Raw genomic sequence first — 20,651 nt, 5'->3', positions numbered from 1 at the left:
TTAAGTTTATAAATGTAAACTTGCAAATGCAGTGGCACAACAAAACATTTCATGGTAGCCTGCTATTTTGCGTAATATATGTACTCTTCCTATTATTTCAAATAATCTAACCTCATCTTTTGCTTGGGAATCTTGTTTAGATGAAGGACAGAAAACTAGCAGCAGCTACGGACTTCAGGTGCAAGGTTGCCAGATTTTCACTACAAAACCAACTCAAATGTAGTAACCAATACGGTAACAGTTTTAAAGTAGTCCAATTTCGCGGGAAAATCGAGGACTTGGCAACACTGATCAAGCGCGCATTCCGGATGAGGGCGCTGTAGTGTAGCGAAAATAATTATTGTACACTAAAATCCAAAATATTTTTTCAGAGACTTCTAAAAGTACTTTTAGACTAAATAACAAAGGGGGGAAAAATCTAAAAACATGTTTATAGCACATACGATATTACTATAAAAACAATTTAAAAGTCAAATGATCTTGTCTTATTTTAACACAAAGACTTACTCAATGTAACCTATTTTATTTTGACACTATGCATTCCACAATTATGTGGCGGCACATAAAGGAAAATTAGATCAAAAGCCACTGTGTTTGGTATAGAAACTAGCTTAATGACGAAACTGCCCAGCCCACCTGTATTAAGCTCCTCCCCCTGCTTACAGGTACACGATCAGGTGCTGCATAAACAGATAGATGCTGGGAAATATAACGAAACTTTATTAGAAAACTGCAGGTGTCAGGCCCTGTAAGGCCTCCAATACGGAATTACACTTCAATTTTAGTATTAGTCATTAAAGCGGACTCATAAAAAGGTGAGTCGAGTGTTTTTCTGCTCTGCTCTGCTCTGCTTTGTTGTGTTTATCGATTGTGTTGACCAGAGTCATGTTTCACATTTTGCTGTTTCACTGGAAATTACGACCAAATTGTAAATAATTGGTGTTATTATGTAAACTTAACCTGCTTCGTGTGGTCTCTGAATGTACAGCTCGCGGTTTAGATCTTATTTAAGATTATACAGGATACTTCTATCTGGTTATCTAGGTCGGTCCTTTATCTCTACTGGTCTTCAGTTTTGAGCATTATCTGTTCCTAGTGTGTCTCGACTTCCCTTTAAAAGTATGTTTTTAGCACAGTTCAGATTTGTTGACAGCTAAATGTGATTGGCCTAATGTTAATGCACTTTAATATCGTTCATAAGAGAAACTTTGTTCATTGTTGTAAGTCTATTAAGTGAACATAAGTCGCGACAATTTTAAACCACTTTCTTTTGAACAGACAGTGGTTTCCTTTAGAAACGAACAGTAAAATTGTTTATTTTTAGTAATTTAAAATATCCAGACTCATTCAGACAGCTATATGAACGTCGGTTCATTTTAATTTATTTATAAAATTATGAGAACCGTTGTTAATTTCTTTTTTTTTTATCATAAACTATGTTCGTTTGAATCGAATCTCTTTAAGCGACAGGTCGAGTCAGTTCACAAATCCAGTCTGAACGAATCGTATGTAATGAATCAGTGTACTGAAAAAGTGATTCTCGAGTGAACTGAACCGAACAGAGAACCGTTTGTACGATTTATTTATTTTTTAGCAAATTTTCTGACTCCTACTGTACCGAGAACCAGAGAGTCTTAGAGTTAAACCAAGAATAGCACTGAGAGTCCGACGAGTAAGTTTAACAGCAATGTTTACCGCGTTTGCAGTGAGGAGGTGCTTTAATCGGTTCCTTGAAGTTCTGTTCAAAAGTGATTCGCAGAAATGAGACGCATGTTTGAAACAGTGCAGCAGTAAACTCAGCCAGAATCTGGCTCTACTGGTTCAGCCACTCGTTTGAGTCAATACGTGCATTGTTGTTTCACTGTGGTTTCGAGAAACATCTTTTCCAGATATCCACATTTCTCTTCAGTGATGCTATTCACACGTCTGAGCCAAAGATACTCGTTTTGAAGGACGTGCTTTGGCTTGTTTAGTACAATATGTATTATTCCCATCAACTGTATTCGATTGCCATTGTATCCTATGAGTTTCTAAACTCTGAAAACGAGGTGTGTTGATGTCTTAAGGTTTCAGTCAGCCTACAAACAAAAGTAGCCTGTTTTAAGAACATTTTTGCTAACATTCCCATTAAGTTATCTGAATGTTCAAGACGGTAAACGTTTTCAAATGGATTGTTTTGGTTATGTGTAGGCCACATTAGAGAGAGAGCATTAAGTTTGCTTGTCATATGGCAAAAGATATGGGAATGTTATTAAAGACCTCAACACTTTGAATGAACATTCTGTTAAAGAATGTTCATTCAAGACTCTGACGGAACTTTGCCGGAGCGTTACCCAAAGTTCTGGGAATGTTCCCTGTTGTCGGGGTGTGTTGAAACATCTCATATGTTCTTCGTTTCCTAATGTTTTCTGCTATGATGCAGAACAACAAATGTAATAGTTATGAAGAACTGGGCTGGACCACTAGAAACCTATGGCTTCCTATTATGAAATCGTTTTAAGATGCTGTTTGAGGGGGAACACCTTAAAACAACACCATCTGACATTTGTTCACTCCTCCTACATTTCCTGTCAAGACTGTTGACCTGAGGGCGTGAAATGATTCCAGTAAGATGACCGCGCTTGGGCTTTTGGAAAAAGTGTGCTTAGATTTTGACACTTCCTAAATTTATTTTGATGTAATTACAGAGATGAAGCCCACATCTTTGAAATGGGAAATACAGCCGTGTTCCATTGGTAATTAAATGTTGTGCCTGTTGCTATGCTGTTGCTAAGGTGTTCAGAGTGGGTTTTAGTATGTTGTTATGTTTGTTAGGAATAGTTGACTTAAAGGGACAGTTCACCATAAAAAATGAAAATTCTGTCATCATTTACTCACCCTCATGTCGTTGCAAATCTGTATGGTTTTCTTTTATTCTCCAGCACATATTTGACAAATTAGACATTTTTACGAAAACACAAAGTTATCTTTTCACCATGAAATATATTTTTGTTATTTAAAAAAAATAATAATAATGATTATGTAAACTCACATGTATTCACGGTTAGAGGAAAATGTTTTTAGTCTACTTTTAACTTGATGGTTACATCACTTTTTAATATGATTAAAACTATATAATATTTTTAAAATATATATAATATGATTAAAATTATATCATATTATAAAATTATATAAAAGTTCTTAAAAACCATATGAAACAAACATCAATACAAACACTACAGTTCAGAATTTTTCTCTTTTTTTATGTGTTATTATTGTTAACTATAGACTGTGTGTGTGTGTGTGTGTGTGTATTATTATTATTATTTATTTGTTTGTTTTGTTTTTTTTAGGTTTTTGCTGTTTGTAATATAAATTACAACTATTAAAAAAAACTAAACCTAAAAAAAAATTGGAAATTAGACATTTTCCTTTGGCAACTTACTGAAATAAATACTGTAACTGAAATAAGATTATATTAAAGCTAAATATATTTAAAAAAAAAAAACTAATACAAATGACAAAAGCACATAACCAAGTTACTAAAACTAAAAACTGGAAATAAAACTGTAATATACTGTAATATTACATAAATAATACTAAAACAACACTGATTGTGGACACTGTGACCCACATGCTAGACTTTAATACTAAGTGTTATCTCCATGTTCTGCTTCCTCAAACCCAGTATATGCAGAAAGCTTCACTAGGCCGGTGTGCAGATTAAACATTAACAGGTCGGGGTAATGATTGTCAGTGTAACCTTATCAGCTTCCTTTTGCAACTCCACGGCTTGTTATCAGAGGAAAAGCTACTGTAGTGTTTTCTTAGTCCCAAAATGTTTGGGGAAAAACATTGTTTTTGTGGTTTGCAATGCCTTGGATACCAAATCTGGGTTATGAAACCTGAAAGTAAACCTTTCTATCCATCACTAGTCTTCATAAGGGTTCATTGTCACAGTGAATGGTGACCGTCCCAAATAGAGATCCCAGTTCCTCCTCAGATTCTTGAGGGATAATAAATATCAGAAAGTACCAAAGGATTTATTGAACCAGTGGGTGGAGCGCTCCTTGGGCTCAGGTGGGGGTTCGTACACGGTTTGTTTTTGTCCTCATTAACCATATGTGTTCATATTTCCTGTGGGCTACAGCAAGTGAACTGCTAGTCAGGTGCATCAGCAAAAATGGAGATACTAAATTGATTCCAATATTTCGGATACCCTGCTTTGTTTACGTTTCTATATGCTAATAAGGTAGACAACCTTATTTAGTTCTGGAAATGGAAGTGAGATTTAAAGGGACGGTAAGTAGCAGTGGTTTATGTTAGCTGGTAGTTGAATGTGCCTAACATGAGATGTCTTAAGTTTACTAAACAGCGAGGTTTGTCATCTGAGCCGTGTAATGACAGCTTTACCCAGACGGGACTGTAAATGCAGACTTGCACCTGTTGTACTTGTAGTGTGAGACTTTTATTACTGTTATAGGGTTACGGAAGAGCAAGACAGCTTTGATTAATGTACAGACCGTGTACGATAATTTGGCAAAAAGCGTACTTATTTGTAATACACTAATTGCAGGAGTCATGTGCTTTCCTCATGAGCAGGGTTGGGATTTTAGTCATTTTCAAGATGCTTGCTCACTTGTTTTTACCACACATTGGACAATTTTATTACTGTACCAAATCATGTGACTTTGGCTATGACCCTTAAAGGGACTGCTCACCCAGAAAAAAAAATTCTGTCATCATTTATTCACCCTCATGCTATTGCAAACTCATGTGAGATTGTTAGCCCAAAAGGAGATATTATGAGGAATGTCCTGGCTGCTCTTTTCAATATAATGAAAGTGAATGGGGACTCCCCAGCTTTGTGCAGTGATGTGTTTCATATAATCATAAACGACAGCATAGTCGGACTCCGCGGTATGTCAGAACAGGTGTAGGAACAGCTGACTGTTAGAGTCTAACATATTCCATGAAGGGAGTTTCCTAGAAAAGAGCCGTTCTGATATTTGCATCCCTGCTCTCCTCAGTGTGAGCCACTTCCTTTATGACTAGTGTTGCTGTCGTCAACAGCAGTCATAGTCAATTCATATCAGAAATCTAAGAGAAATTAGAAATTGCAAAGCGCAGAGAAGAGAGCAAATCAAAACACCCGTCACAAATTGAAGTACAAAACCAGGATTTGTAAAGAAAAATATCAGAAGCCATGCCATTTGGATATAATCCAAGAGGAGAGACTGGTTTTCCTTTGATGTAAACAAAACTTGGTTCCTGAGAGACTAGCAAATTCTCTCCGAAGTTTACACTATGCCTACATTTTCCATCATCCACTGGGACACAACTCTCTCACGTAAGACAGTTAGCGAAAGCTAGAAATAACGTTTATTAAGTTTCTTACACAAATGTATCGACTCACTTCAGGAGGCGTTTATAAAGACCCCAAGCCACGTGGAGCACTTTTTATGATGGCTCTCAACACCCATTCACTGTCATTATAAAGCTTGGAAGAGCCAGGACATTTATTAACATAACTCCGGTTGTGTCCACCTGAAAGAAGAGAGATGCATACAGCTGAGATGGCTTGACACCAGTAAATCATGGAGTAGGCCTAATTTTGGGTGAACTATCCCTTTAATGCCTCCTTGGTGAATAAAAGTATTTTTTTTTTATATAATAGTTTAATGTATAGGTTTATATAATACAGTATGTTCATTAATTTATATAAAAATGTGTTCATTTTTAAAGAGATTTGTATATTTTCTGAAGAAAATGAGTAGTATTTGTAGTTGTGTTCGTGTTTTGCTATGGTTGATCAGCTTTGCGAACAGAGACTCTCTGTGACCTTTGCTTGCCAACAGTGGCCAATAAAAACATGGGACACATTCCAGGAATTCTCTTGTCCAATAGAAACCGCTATCTAAGTACATCATGGTGATTGCAGCTCTTTGTTTGGGGACACGTAAAACAATCAAAATTAGGTATTAAAAGTCAGAAATTTTTTGAAAGCATTCAATGCTCATTATTTACAATAAATAAACTAACTTGTATCAGCCGTGCTAAGCATGAACTTTGGAAAAGGGTCTGGTACTGATAATGGCTTTACCAGTCACAACTGACTAGTATTTGTAATTCAAGTCATCATATGTTGGTCAATTTCAAAACCGAATGGCATGCCAGTGATTTTAGATCTCAGTGAGAGATGTGTATTGTCAGACTGTGTATTGGTTTGGTGAGTCACTGGAAGTGTCGGGTATCGCTGATGTCATGCGCTGGCTCCGCCTCCATGTACCTGTACAGCAGGAATTCAGCAGGTGGGAGCGTGCTCGGCTAGATCCATTCCTTCTCATGCTCGGCCGAACTGACAAACAACAGCCGAGTGCTGGACCTTCAAAGAGAAGTGAGGCCCTCAAAAACTGGTGCTTATCGTCCGAACAGATCTTTGTTTGGTAGCTTTGTAAACACTGTATATTTGTTTTTGTTTGTTTGATGTTGCACATATGAACGTAGCTGTTTCTTTCTCGTTTCAGAAAGCAGACATGGAGGAGATGACGATATGGGAGCAGCACACGGTCATGTTATCGAAAGTAAGTTGCGAATTGAGGGATTAATTTGCTTTAGCCACGCCTTTTTTGAGCTCTGTACAGGTGTGTCAGAGAACGTGACACCAGGTGTAGAGTTCCCCTAACAATTGAAAGTCGAGATGGAAATGTTTAGCGAGCAGTTGTGATGCCAAGATTGTTAAAGGAGTTGTTTCCACCTGTCACTAGGACACACCCGAAATTTTGGAATGTCAAGTTTGGGGTCATGTGGTGCATTTCAGTATAGAAAGAAGTTGCCTTCATACTATTTTTTTTTTTTTGCTTTGTTTGTTTGTTTACTCCGTTTTTTAAATTCTTTTTTCACTCTATTGTCATCCTTTAGATTTCTCTTTTCCCTTTTTTTCATTCTTTCCTAATTTGTTTTTATCTTTTGTTTGTTTGTTTTTGGTAATTTTTTTCTGTTTGTTCTTTCTTTTGAACTTTTTTGTTTGTGTGTTTGTTTATTTGTTCTCTCGTGGTTGATGTTTCTTTAATTTTGAACACATTTTCCTTTTGTTTTTCAAATTTTTTAGAAATGTGTTTTTCTTTCACTTTTCTTTCATTGTTTTTTGTTTGTTAAATCTGGTTTTATTTCATTCATCTTTGTTTCTTTCTGTTATAATTTTCTTTCATTATTATTTACCTGTGTGTTCTATCTTTTTTTCTGTTGTTTTTCTTTTGTTCATTTGATTTTTCTTTTTTTTTATGCATTCTATCATTCTTTTTGTCGTTTCATTCTGGTTCTTTGCTTCTTTCATTAATTATTTATTTTTTATCTTTTATTTATAACATTTTCGTTTCATTCTGTTTCTTTGCATCTCGTATTTTCATCCTTTTTTGTTATTCAGCTTCTTTAATCTCATATTTTATTATATATTTTTTTGCTTGTTTTGTCATTTTTTGTTTAATCGTTCATTATATTGTTTATTTATTCTTTCGTTTGCAGGATTCCAAGGTCGGCTTTGGTTTTGCGGTCTCAGGTGGGCTTGACAAGCCAGTAAACGGAGACACAGCAGTGGTGGTCTCTGACGTGCTTCCCAGCGGTCCCGCCATGGGTCGTCTTCAGTGAGTACACTTCCTCCCGAACACGACTTCCTCCCACACATCCTGTCTAATCCTGTCCGACCTGTCATGTTTGTGTACTAGACGGAAAAATAACCGCAAACATATTTGGCAGATTATTTTTGTGATAGAGACTCACGTGATTTATTGCCCACAGGACACGGGATCAGATAGTTATGGTGAATGGCGTTTCGATGGAGAAGGTCACCTCACTGTACACCATTCAAAGTCTGAGGAGCTGCGGGAAAACGGCAAACATTGTAAGTGAAGACGTTGCCAAATTATCATCTTGGTAAAACATTCAAGTAAACGCTGATATATAATGTTTGCATTTGAACTGAATTCAATAAATGTACAAATTATATTGTTCATTTTGTAGACTGTGAAGAGGCCACGCACAATTCAGATCCCTGCGAGCAACAGACCGACTCGTTCTGCCTCGCAATCCAACATACTAGACGACGATATGCCGCAGAGGAGGGGTCAGCGCAACACCGACACCAGCCGTAACCAGCGAGCTCGAAGCGTGACCCCTGACCGCAATGGCCACGACCTTCCCATCATGTCCGGCTTCAAGAGACTTCCCAATCAGGATGTGCAAGACAGACCCATCAGAACAACCCTTATCAAGAAAAAACCCACAGACGGTCAGAATCTCAACGGCTTTGCACTGCACCAATATTAGTGGTCCTTGTCAATATTTTAAGGTGTTTCTCTCTGTAGAGTACGGCATGAAGTTGGGGAGCCAGATTTTTATCAAACACATGACTCCCACTGGTCTGGCTGCCAAAGAGGGCAGCCTTCAAGAAGGAGATCTTGTTTTGAAGGTGAAGAACTGCTTCTTTAGAAACCATTACAATGCATGTGGATGTTGTGTAACCTTTTTCGAAAACTCTGGGTTAGATTAACGGCCTGACGACAGAAAATCTGTCCTTGCTGGAGACCAAGCACCTGGTGGAGAAGTCTAGAGGTAAACTGACCATGTTGGTGTTGAGGGATGACCGAAAGTTCCTCGTCAGCATTCCTGAAGTGGAGGACAGTCCTCAAAACAGTGCCGACGAGAGGCGGGAAGACAGTAGCTCGGAGCTGGAGGGTGAGCGTAGATGTTTTTACAGCACACTGTAGATCTGTGCCATATAAAGTGCTGACATGATGACGTGTTTTTGTAATCCAACCCTGTTGGCATCACCCTGGTTCCCTCAGAAAAACCCAATAGGATAATTTTGACACTTTGTTCCCTCCCTGGAGCAGCCAGTTATGCTTGCTTCAACGTCACCGCCATTAACCTTAGCTTCTGACTACTCTTTCAGTCTATTTAAAAACAACACGAGTCGATGAGTTTACCTGTTCGTCGCTGAATTCAGAACGGTGGAGCCAGAAAGTCTTAAAAATGTACTTGTTTTGGCCTACAATAATGCGTGATCCCTGCAGCACTCTGATAAGGTGGGTTTTAATATTAACTTTTCAATTTGTGCCTGAAGAAATCTCAGACCTGGATTCGGACCTCCCCGCCACCCGAACATCCCGTCCGAGGGACCGTCGTTCTCGCAGGTGAACGTCTCAACTTCGACTTGATCTCTTTAACTTAAATGATATTTGCACTAACAGAGCTCAATAATCCACAGAAATCGTGCCAACCCTGTGTCAAAGCCACGAGAATCGCCTCCTCTGCGCTCTACCCTCACAAGACCACCCGCTCAATCAGTGCCCCCTCGCAGAGGTGAGTCTTAGTAGCAAAACTCTTTGGGACTCGTCTACGAATATGACAATCATAGATTAGCATGACCGAGAACTTACTTTTAAGATTATTTTGACCGAAATAATTTGTCTATGGTTGTATATGTAAGTGTCTGAAGATGCTTTGGCTCTTGTGCAGTTCCCTCCGAGTCTGAATCCGACCGCAGTAACTCGCCTCCAGCGTCAAGACATGGCACTCTTGATAACCGATACAAGTAAATACGTCTTCATGTGAATTTATGAGTTATAGAATTACAAATTATGAATCTGCAGCACCATGGACATACTGTATATTATGTTGTATTTAGTTTTTGTTCATTATTTATTATGATGGAACAAACTAATTAATGCCTTTTAAAGTTACTTATGAAATGACATTTTATTTGTTTGTCTTGCTGTTTTTTTTTTTTTCGTTTGTAGATTTGTTTTTGTTTATTCTTTCTGGCTGTGTTTTGCTGTTTTTTTTTATTTTTTTTAAAGTGATTTTGTTGTCTTTGTTTTTTTCTGTCAGAATGTTTTTTTTACGGGGGTTCTGTCTGTCTGTTTGTTTGTTTTTTTGTTTTATTTAGTGGTTTAGTTATTTTACTTTTTCCATTTTTTTGTTGCTTGTTTTGTTTTGCTACTTTTTTCATGTTGCTGTTTGTTTGGGTGAGATGCATGGCTCACATGTTTGTCTGTTTCAGGGTTCTCCCCGGGATCTCTGCGTTGCCAAATCCTCGAGCCTCACCCGTCACCCAGAACTGGAACCCCTCCACTGCCTCCCAGCCTCGCAGAGGTCTGCCTCAAAAGCGCTCTGACACAGCATCGCTGATTTTTTTTTGTCCATATTACATATAAACCAACTCTGGAATGACAGACTGATGATTCAGTTAATGATATGCACAAATGTTGACATTGATTATAATCTGAATAACCTAATGGCCATTTGTTTTGTGTGACCAGCCGTGTCCGAGTCCGATTCAGACCGAAGCGCCTCTCCTCCCCCAAGACGTGAGAGTCCCAAACCTGAAAATCACTCCAGATACAAGTATGAATTCACAACATGAACAGCAAACGCCCAATCCAAATGAAATCTTAAACACACTTTCAATATCGATAAGTCATTGCTAATCTCAAGTATGACTGGAAACAGAGAAACCTGTTTTTATTCCCAACCAGTTCCTTTCTTTAAACAATCATCAGACCGGGTGATGTTCATGAAGTTAAGTAAAGCACAGCAGTGTCCAATCCTGCTACTGGAGAGCCAACGTCCTGCAGAGTTCAGCTCCAAAACGCTTGCACATCTAGTGAGTCTAAAGACCTTGTTTAGCTAGTTTAGGTGTGTTTAATTAGGGTTGGAGCTCAACTCTGCAGGATAGTGGCCCTTCAGGAACCGGTTTGGATGCCTTTTGGTTTAACAGTTCTCAAACACGCATGTCACCCGTAATTCACAAGTTTTAATGATAAATCGACTACTGAACTAGAAATGTCTTCATTGCCTCTTCACATCTGTTTTCCCAGGGTGCTTCCCGATCTTCCTCCTCCGGGTATGAAGTCTTCCTCTCTTAGCAAGTCTCAGGATTTCCCTCGCAGCATGCCGTCTCCTTACAGGCCTCCACCCAGAGGTGATTTTCCCCCCACAGCAGACTTATTTGTCCCATGTTTGTGGCCAGTCTAGCAGACTCATTCAAGAGCATGTCTTTTCCATACAGCTGCATCAGAGTCTGAATCAGACGATAGCACCGGACCTCAGCGCAGCCAGGAGTCACGAAATAGATACAGGTACACATGAGGGAGGCCTCGATCATCCCTCTGCTCACCATTTGTTCATTTATTTTATTAATTTTGCATTAAGTTGTTTGTATACACTTATGTAATGCTGTTTCACCGTGATATCTGGAAATGTGATGTGCGTGATCTTTTAAAATAAAACACACCGAAACAACCTGAGTTTTCTGTTCTAGTATGTTAACTCATGTCACTGAAAAACTAAATAAAATATTGCTTCTGAGATGTAGATAATCTCGGATCTAAGATTTAAAGTATACAATCACATTGTCTAAGTAATACCAAAAACAACACATACAGTGTTAATATTCTGCACATCCAGAGGTGCAATAGAGATTAAAATATCATCTAATTGGTTTACTGTAGTATTTTCTGCTTGTCCTTATAAATCATTGATTTTTGGGACTTAAATTTGACCATATAATCACTTATGGATATGGATAGCCCACCCCAATCAATGAGAGAGAGACCCCTAGAAACCCTGAGGTGAATATCTCCCTCTGTTCCTAATCCTCAATGATTTCACATTAGTTCCCACTTCCTTCATGAACGAGCATAATTAAGCATCCCCCTCATCCTCCTCTTTTCTCTCATCCTCCCATCCGCCCTTTCTCTCTTGCAGGGCAACACCTGAGGTCGTGGCAGTCCCTGTAATGGATCCCCCAAAATGGGCAAAACCCTCAACGCCTGTACAGAGAGGTAAAATATTAAATACTGGTGGCATGAAAATTTGGTGTCTTCAATTTTTCTTTTGTACGTCACATTTAAATACAAATTTGAATGTGTCAATAATAAATATTGATATAAAATATGTAAGACATTTTGTGTATATTATTATACATTGTTTTCTAAATATTAATGTGTAAATGACACAAAATTCTGTTAGTGTTCATACACATTAAACATTAATATTTACACGTTATTTTCAACTAAATAATACAAATTCAATTTGCACCTCAATTTCAAATATGAAAAATATTTTTAAATGTTGATGAGTAAATATGAAATTTCAAGCTTAGATATTTAAAAAGTTTACATTAAACATGAATATTTACACATACATTTTCCTAGAATTTATAAATTACATTTAAATGCATACATATACATTTTAAATTTTGATGACATGAAAATAATATTTTTCCTTTTTTTGTAATTCAAAGTTATTTATTAATGTATATATTTAAATAACAGAATAAATGTTACATATTTAAATATTCATGTGTACATTAAAATTGTATTATTTAAGTAAATTTTCTAAATGTTCATACACATTTCACTTTAATATTTGTAATATTAATTGCAAAATTAATTTCCCATAAATGTATACATTACATATCAGTACATACATATACATTTTAATGGCATTTTGATGATTAATAATTTGAATAATTTTTGGCCTTTTTATTTTGCTTCTCAATCTCAAGCATGAAAAGTATTTATTTAAATATGTAAATATTTATTAATGTGTACAATAATTAAATATTAATATGTAAATATTCCCTTGTAAATTACTGTCACCTTTCATATACATTCTACAATATTTATAAACATTAAATCATATTAAATATGTCCTTAGCTATTTAGTTCTATTTGCATTTTAAATGATCTTCTAATTGTTAATAACACATAATGCACTGTAATATGTGTCATATTTAATCAGCTCCCTCAGAATCTGAATCAGATGCGAGTTACAACTCTCCTCCGAGAGCACAGTCTCCAGTCAGTAAAACCTCCAGACGCAGACCAGGGTAAGAGATACTCGAGCTCTTACATGTATTTTATATTATCATTGTGCATGTAAAGGTGACAAATATAGTTTTGAATTATTGTTTTGTCTCAGATCTGAAATGCAAGTGCCGGTCATCAACAGCCGACAGGATTCTTCGCTCAGAGCCGCTCCTGTCAGACCACCACCTGAAGGTCTGAATAATGCACCTGTTGCCCTTAGTGTTCCTCAATATTCCTGCCATCTGTGTCGTAATCATGTTGTTTTGGTTCGTCCACCAGATTCCTCTGAATCAGAAAGAGCCCCGTCGCCTGTCAGGAGATCGGAGAGTCCCAGCCACAACAGTGATCTCAGGTCAGAAACGCCTCCTCGGACATATTTATATAATCCACACTTATAATAGCGAATTATGTCATGTTGAAACAGGCTTTAGGAAAGTATGAGTCAGTTTCCTTTTGGGTTAAGAACAACAGGCATTTCAGTTAATGCTTGTTGTAGGTCAATAAACACCTTTGTTGCTGCTAAACCATTATTTAAGACATTATATACGTGATCGTATTGACTCACTGTGTGAATGTGAATATTGACTCTTTCTTTCAGTTTCCCACGTGCTAACGGCACTCTCCGCTCTAACGTGTCTGTTCCGAACCACAGCTTTTTGAGTTGTGAGTATCAGCAGTCTTAAAGCATGCCCCCATAATGCACTGCAAATTATCGAGTGGCTATTGGGTAATAATTGTAACTGTTTTTACCTCAGCGAAAACTGATGAGGAGCCACTTTATTTACTTCCTCCAGACGCAGTGCCAACACCAAACCCGGGGTGAGAAATGTAATCTTTCTTTGTGTGAAGGTCAGAGAAAAGACATGAAAGGGTCGTATTTCACCCCAAAATTAAAAGGAAATAATAATAATTAATATTTTGCATATAGAAAAGGCTTCTTTTTTTTTTCTTATGACACACAAATACCTGTTAATCAAAGCCACTACAATGGTGTATAAATACCTTATTTATTCTTAATTTATTGTATTTACTAAATGTAATATATTATATAGATAAATGTTTTATTATAAATAAATGTTTTATACATATATGTATAAAACATTTATTTATTTACATTTATTTATATATATATATTAAAGTCGAGGACAAGTCGACAAATACTATGATGTACAAATAATTGTAGTTAATTTTGAATATTATTAATAATAATATTTCATAATATTGTAATATTTTTAGTGCTTTCAAACGATTAATTTCGATTAATCGCATCCCAAAAAAATTTTTGTTTGCATAATAGATGTATGTGTGCTATGTATATTTATGCATATATAAAGACACACATGCGATATATTTTTCAATTGTTTACATGTATTTACATGTCTATATTTATAGTTAAATCATTTATATTATAAATATATTTAATATATTAACATATTTCTGACATACGTATACATAAATATACACAGCACACATACATGTATTATGCAAACAAAACTTATTTACATTTGACAGCACTAAATATTTTATATTTTTAATAATTATAATTAAAAATGCATAATGACATTACGCCTAATACTATTATGATGTATAAAAACATGATTTCTATTTTATTATATTTAGTTTATATATATATATTTATATTTAAATAAGCAAAGTCAGTACAAAAATATCCCCATAATGTATAACAACTTTAAGTATTTAATAATGTTATTTGGATTTATTTATATTTAATTAAACCGATTAAACTTTTAATTAACAAAAAAATAAAATTATTAACCAATTAAACTCTTTAAAAAAAATGATGTACTTTCTCTGTAACAGGTACAGCTCAGATCAGAACCATGTCAGCTTTGTGAAGGAGGGCAATGTTGGGTTGAGGTTGGTGGGAGGAAATGATGTTGGCATCTTTGTTGGTGGTGTCCAGCCCAACAGTCCTGCCCAGAAACAAGGCATGCAAGAGGGTGATCAGATACTGGAGGTAGGACCAAAGAATCCGTTACATGATCAAAACTTTCAGCGGTACCTTTCTTCAAGGCTGCTATTTTGGTAGGTGAATGGTGTGGACTTCAGTCACTTCACCAGAGAGGAAGCAGCTATGTATCTCATGAACGTCCACGCTGGTGACCGTATCGATATCCGGACTCAAAACAAAATGGACAGTGAGTGCCTTCGTGTCTCCTTATTAGGATTAAGAAGTCAACATGTGTCAAAATCGACCCAATTTAGTTTTTAATAATAGTAAACAGACAATAGGTTGCTTGTCTTACTGTGAACATAAAACAAAGTAAAATTGGTTACGAATAACATATCCTAATTTATCTTGGCATCTTAGTCTACAGGAAGATATTGAAGTCCAGCCTTGGTGACTCTTTCTACATCCGCACACACTTTGACCATGTGGCTGAAAGCAGTGTTGGATTAAGCTTCACCAGAGGCGAGGTGTTCAGAGTGGTGGACACTATGCACCGTGGGAAGCTGGGAACCTGGCTAGCTGTGCGCATGGGCAATGATCTACATGAGCTGGACAAAGGCACCATTCCTAACCAGACCAGGTATGTTAGAAGTAGTTTTCAGTCTTCCTTCCAAAACTGTGGTAAGTTTGTGCGCTTCTTAAATATGTTCCATTATAGTTCCTGCTTGTACTCTAGGTGTCTGATTCTGTGTCTCCATCTCAGGGCTGAAACTTTGGCGAATTTAGAGCAAGCACAGAGAATTAGTGCGGCTGAACGCCAGGCCTCCGGCCCCAGAGCTGAATTCTGGAAGTTACGGGGTCTCCGAGGGGCCAAAAAGAATGTCAGAAGAACCCGCGATGACCTCCTACAGTTGACAATTCAAGGCAAATTTCCAGCATATGAGAAAGTCGTTCTGAAAGAGGGTTAGTGAGTTGTTGTTTTTTTGTTTGTTTTTTACGCCATTATTTCTGACAGAATCTTTGGTTGTAACATATGTATGCTTGCTCTTTTGCAGCCAATTTCAAACGGCCTATCGTCATTTTGGGTCCTCTGAATGACATTGCAAATGAGAAGCTGGCCCGAGAGTTACCAAACGAATTTGAAGTTGCAGGTTTGAAAAATTAGATTTTAGGTTTTAAAATCAATAATTCTTAACATTTCTACTGAAGGTGAACATTTAAGGGAATTTTTCACCCAAAAAAAAGAAAATTCTGTCATTAATTACTCACCCTCATGTCGTTCCAAACTCGTAAGACCTTCGTTCATCTTCGGAACACAAATTACAATTTTTTTGGTGAAATCCGAGAGCTTTCTGAGCCTCTATATACAGCAACGCAACTGTGTCTCGATTTGACATCAGTGGTTCAACCTTAATTTTATGAAGCTCCAAAAATACTAAGAACACAAAAATAATGACTTTATTCAACAATTTCTTCTATTCTGTGTCAGTCTTTGACGCACATTCTCGAGAGTACCATGACGCATGTTTTCTTTGCGCACAAAATTATTCTCGTAACTTTATAAAATGACGGTTGAACCACTGATGTCACATGGACTATTTTAATAAAGTTCTTACTACATTTCTGGACCTTAAACATGTCAGTTGTGTTGCTGTTTATGCAGGGTCAGAAATATCTTAATTTGTGTTCCAAAGATGAACAAAGGTTTTAAGGGTTTGGAACGACATGAGGTTAAGTAATGAATGACAGTATTTTAATATTTGGGTGACCTATCCCTTTAATACTACTATTATATTGGTTATAGAAATGGTACCCAGAAGTGGAAGTGAAAGTTCATCCAGTGTCATCAAACTGGACACAGTGAGGCAAATAGCAGAGCAGGTAAACCTTTTTATTATCATACAGAGTAATGCTGTCAAAATAAACCAACATTACCTAAACCAAACACTTGAAACTTGCTCTCACTTGCAGGAAAAGCATCCCTTGCTGGACATTACACCCACTGCTGTAGAAAGATTAAATTATATCCAGTACCATCCCATGGTGCTCTTCTTGGATCCTCATAGTCGAAAAGACGTGAAGTCAATGAGGCAAAAATACATGCCAGGCTCCAACAAGAGCTCTCGTCGCCTATATGCCCAGGCCTTAAAGCTGAGGAAACACTATAGTCATCTATTTTCCGGTACACCTTTGAAGCCTGTCTTATATTCCCTGTTTGAATCCTATTTTTGATGACACCCTTTAATGTGCTCTAAAAGACAATCTCTGGTTTTTCGTTTCCCTTCTCAGCACGTATTGATCTTCAGCCTAATACAAACATGTGGTATGATGTTTTGAAAGACAAGATTCGGCAGCAGCAATCTAAACCGGTCTGGGTGTCAGAAACTGCGGTAAGAACTCTAGAAAGAGTTATGGCAGTAAATGGTGCACTCACATCATGTAGAATTAACGTAATTAAAAAAGTTCTAACTTGATCATTGTGGAATAGCCAACAACTCTAAATCAAATCTCTAAGATCTCTTGATTACTATAATTCCAACAAGATGTGAATGTAGAATTGGTTTAAATCTTGCATTTCATAATTGAGTTGGTTAACAAGTACTTGGTGTATGTCCAGCTGGAGGGAGGCGCAGATGAAGACCTTGACGCATTCAACCGTGAAAATAACTCTGACTACCTCAGTGGTGCCAGCGACTATGAGGACACAGACGGTGAGGCCATTACGGATGGTGAAGCCTACACCGACAACGAGGACCTGGAAGAGCCCTCTGTAGGCATCGCCAGAAACCGCGGCACTGCACTGGCCCGCTCCTCGGAGCCTGCCACTGGGCAAAATCATAGTCCTGAACCTTCCTATGACCCAGAGCCATACCTGGAGGAAGAGCCCGAGTACACCCTACATCCTAGGGAAATACCTCCCATCCTCCATGTTCCAGAGCCCCGATCTTCACGCCTTGTCTCTGGCAGTCCCCAACAAGAAGACGATGTCCCCTCTCAGCGGAGTTTCTCCGATTCAGACTTTAGTGCAGGTGATTTGGCTGCACCACCAGCACCTTCCGATGTTCCACCCAACTTCAGGGCACCAGATCCCAAAGAAGTCCAATCAGAGACCCCTCCACTGTCAGTAATAGAGGAGAAACTACAACAGGTACGATATACACCTATTACCCATGCGACTGACCTATCGAGCAGTCAGACACAACATGATTTAGTCAATTAGGACATGTTCGTGGATCTATATAAGGGATAGACAATGTCGATCCTGGAGGGACACTGTCCTGTAGAGTTGAGCTCCAACCCTAATCAAACACGCATGACTTTGTTAGTGATCTTGAATACATTGATTAGTTTGTTCGGGTGTGTTTGATTAGGGTTTGAGCTAAACTCTGCAAGACAGTGGCCCTCCAGAACCGAAGCTGCCCATCTCTGGTCAATAGTGGGACAAAACTTACTTTAACCAACCTTTAAGAACAGAGGGAAATAAGTTGGAAATGTTCTATACACAAGAGATCCCAGAAGTGAACCTGACCCTAAAATCTGATTGATTGATAGATCTACACGGTTTGAATAGTACAGCATGATTTAGTCAAGCAGGACATGTTCCTGGATCTACATCCTTAGTAGTTCCGGCAAAGGACCTTTCCTAATACCCACACTTTTGGCCTTGGCTACTTGAGAGCACAACAGGAAGTGCACAAGACTGTCCCATGTCTAAAAAAAATTGTCCCTAGAAGTAGAAGTTTACTATTAAAGTACAAGTAATTTGAAATATTAAAACACAATGGTGTAAGTGTGTCCAATCAGGTAATCAAAGGTTCTTTGGCATTCACAGCCATATAAACGTTTGGGACAAATAAACAAAATAAATCATGCAAGTGTGGGTTTTGGGACAGGACCAAAGTCTAAACCCTTACCCTAATCATAACCTACCTCTACTAGAAGAGGAGAATTATGGTTGGCAATGTTCTTCATGCCACTAACCCCAAAGGTAATCTTAAACCTGACCCTAAAATCTGATTGATTGGCAGATCCACTGATTTAAACTGAGTAGTATGGCATGATTTAGTCAAGTAGGGCATGTTCCTGGATTGAAATGCATATAAGAACCAACCCCTTTTCCTTGCCCTAACCATAACCTTCACATCATTAATCCCAGAGGTAAATGTAATCTTGACCCTAAAATTTGATTGGTTGATAGTGATGTTGTTCTAAGACCAACAAGGACAGTGATCCAGGAACAAGGATGGTGCTCTACTTGACTTGTCATGTTAAAGGGATAATTCACATTTATCTGCTTACCCCCAGGGCCTCCAAGATGTAGGTGACTTTGTTTCTTCAGTAGAACACAAACAACGATTTTGACTCAAACCCTTGCAGTCTGTCAGTCTTATAATGGAAGTGGATGGGAATCACGGCTTTGAGAGTCAAAAAAACATACACAAACAAAACCAAATTAAACCCTGTGGCTCATGACGATATGTTTATGTGCAAAAACACAAAAACGATCGGTCTGTGCAAGAAACTGAAAAGTATTTATATAGTTTTCTACCTCTGATTTTGACCACAATGTCCGAACTGTCCTGAGCGCGTTCTCAACAGCTAGCACCTGACAAGTCTTCTTCTTCTTGCTTTATAGCGGATTGCAGACTTATAAGTGCATAAATTGTAGATGGAATGTCAATGGTTCACTTGAGAGATAGGTGGCAGTAATCCACTTTATAAGTCTGCAATCTGTCATAAAGCAAGAAAAAGATGATGACACAACGCTCTCATGAGAGTTCTAATAGTAAAGACATTGCATGAATCAGAGGTAAAAGACCGATCATTTTGTGTCTTTACACATCAATTTATCCTCATAAGCTGCAGGGTTTAATTTGGTTTTGTTTAATTTGTGTATTGTTTTTTGACTCTCAAAGCCATGATTGCCATCCAGTTACATTATATGACTGACAGACTGCAACGCTTTGAGTTAAAAATCTCAGTTTGTGTTCTACTGAAGAAACAAAATCACCTACATCTTGGATGCCCTGGGTGTAAGCAGATAAACATCAAATTTTCATTTTTAGGTGAACCATACCTTTAAGCTGTTTGGATGCATTCAGTATTAAATATTTTTAAAATAATTGATGTAGAAATTGATGTGAAACACATTCACATGTGTTCTATTGTTTCAGGCCCGTATGGCAGAACCAGAAAGGAAACCCTCCCCTTCATTTATAGTGTAAGTCTGTATGCATGGTCTGTCAAGTTTAGCTCAGAAGAATAAAGTACCAAATTAATTTGTTTTTTTTTATTTTTAAATGTATTTATAAATCTTTTCCTTTAGACTGGCACACCACGAAGCCATGCAAATGCGGAGAACACAGATCAGAGGAAGCGACAGTGACAGCGATGAAGATGAAAGAGATGATGAATTTAGTGTAGATGATGATGAACCTGATGACATTGAATGGGGACCTGCAACAGAGCTGTAATGCACATGGATCATACTTATATGGACTTCTCATATCTTAGTGTGGACATGTACATTTACACAAACAAACTGGAAATATATTTTTTTCATTTCCAGTGTTTTTTTTATGCAGTGTCCTTATGGACTTTTGATAGATGACTCTAATCTTGGACCAATTTTGAAGATTTGTGACCGGAATTGCTTCCTTTTGTGGTTTTTTGTAGTTTTAATGGATGTGCTGAGATCTTCCTCAGGATTATATGAAAAATAAATATTGCCGGTTGTAATAAAGACAATTTGGGTATGATTTACCCTCTTCAGTAACTTGATGCATATATATATTATTTTAATTATTACTGTTTTTGTATTTTGAAATAAATGGAACAAAACATTTAAGCTCACATGATTATTAATGTTGAAGAGTATTCTAAAATAC

General features: G+C 37.4%; 1 protein-coding gene across 4 annotated transcripts; it reads left to right on the top strand.

Moving 5' to 3' along the window:
• The first annotated feature begins 650 nt into the window (after positions 1–650).
• tjp3 (tight junction protein 3) lies at positions 651–20,606 on the top strand. Of its 4 annotated transcripts, XM_052589280.1 has the most exons (32): positions 4,080–4,281; positions 6,277–6,376; positions 6,507–6,563; positions 7,504–7,622; positions 7,777–7,879; positions 7,999–8,266; positions 8,343–8,446; positions 8,523–8,712; positions 9,101–9,170; positions 9,245–9,339; positions 9,496–9,571; positions 10,040–10,131; positions 10,299–10,383; positions 10,857–10,960; positions 11,048–11,117; positions 11,746–11,822; positions 12,784–12,871; positions 12,964–13,043; positions 13,131–13,203; positions 13,450–13,514; positions 13,607–13,670; positions 14,673–14,829; positions 14,902–15,010; positions 15,184–15,403; positions 15,527–15,726; positions 15,819–15,914; positions 16,568–16,644; positions 16,735–16,945; positions 17,053–17,153; positions 17,381–17,911; positions 19,938–19,984; positions 20,090–20,606. In XM_052589280.1, the coding sequence occupies exons 3-32, from the start codon at positions 6,516–6,518 to the stop codon at positions 20,235–20,237; spliced, it is 3,768 nt and encodes a 1,255-aa protein (XP_052445240.1). In that variant the 5' UTR covers positions 4,080–4,281; positions 6,277–6,376; positions 6,507–6,515; the 3' UTR covers positions 20,238–20,606. The 4 variants fall into 4 exon arrangements, with proteins under 4 accessions (XP_052445238.1, XP_052445240.1, XP_052445237.1 ...); XM_052589278.1 differs by lacking the exons at positions 4,080–4,281; positions 6,277–6,376 and adding an exon at positions 651–815; XM_052589277.1 differs by lacking the exon at positions 6,277–6,376.
• The last annotated feature ends 45 nt before the right edge of the window (positions 20,607–20,651 follow it).

The sequence above is a fragment of the Carassius gibelio genome, chromosome B22 (assembly GCF_023724105.1).
Source record: "Carassius gibelio isolate Cgi1373 ecotype wild population from Czech Republic chromosome B22, carGib1.2-hapl.c, whole genome shotgun sequence".
NCBI lineage: Eukaryota > Metazoa > Chordata > Actinopteri > Cypriniformes > Cyprinidae > Carassius > Carassius gibelio.
The sequence above is the reverse complement of the archived record's forward strand: the minus strand, read 5'-3'. Positions and strand labels throughout refer to the sequence as shown.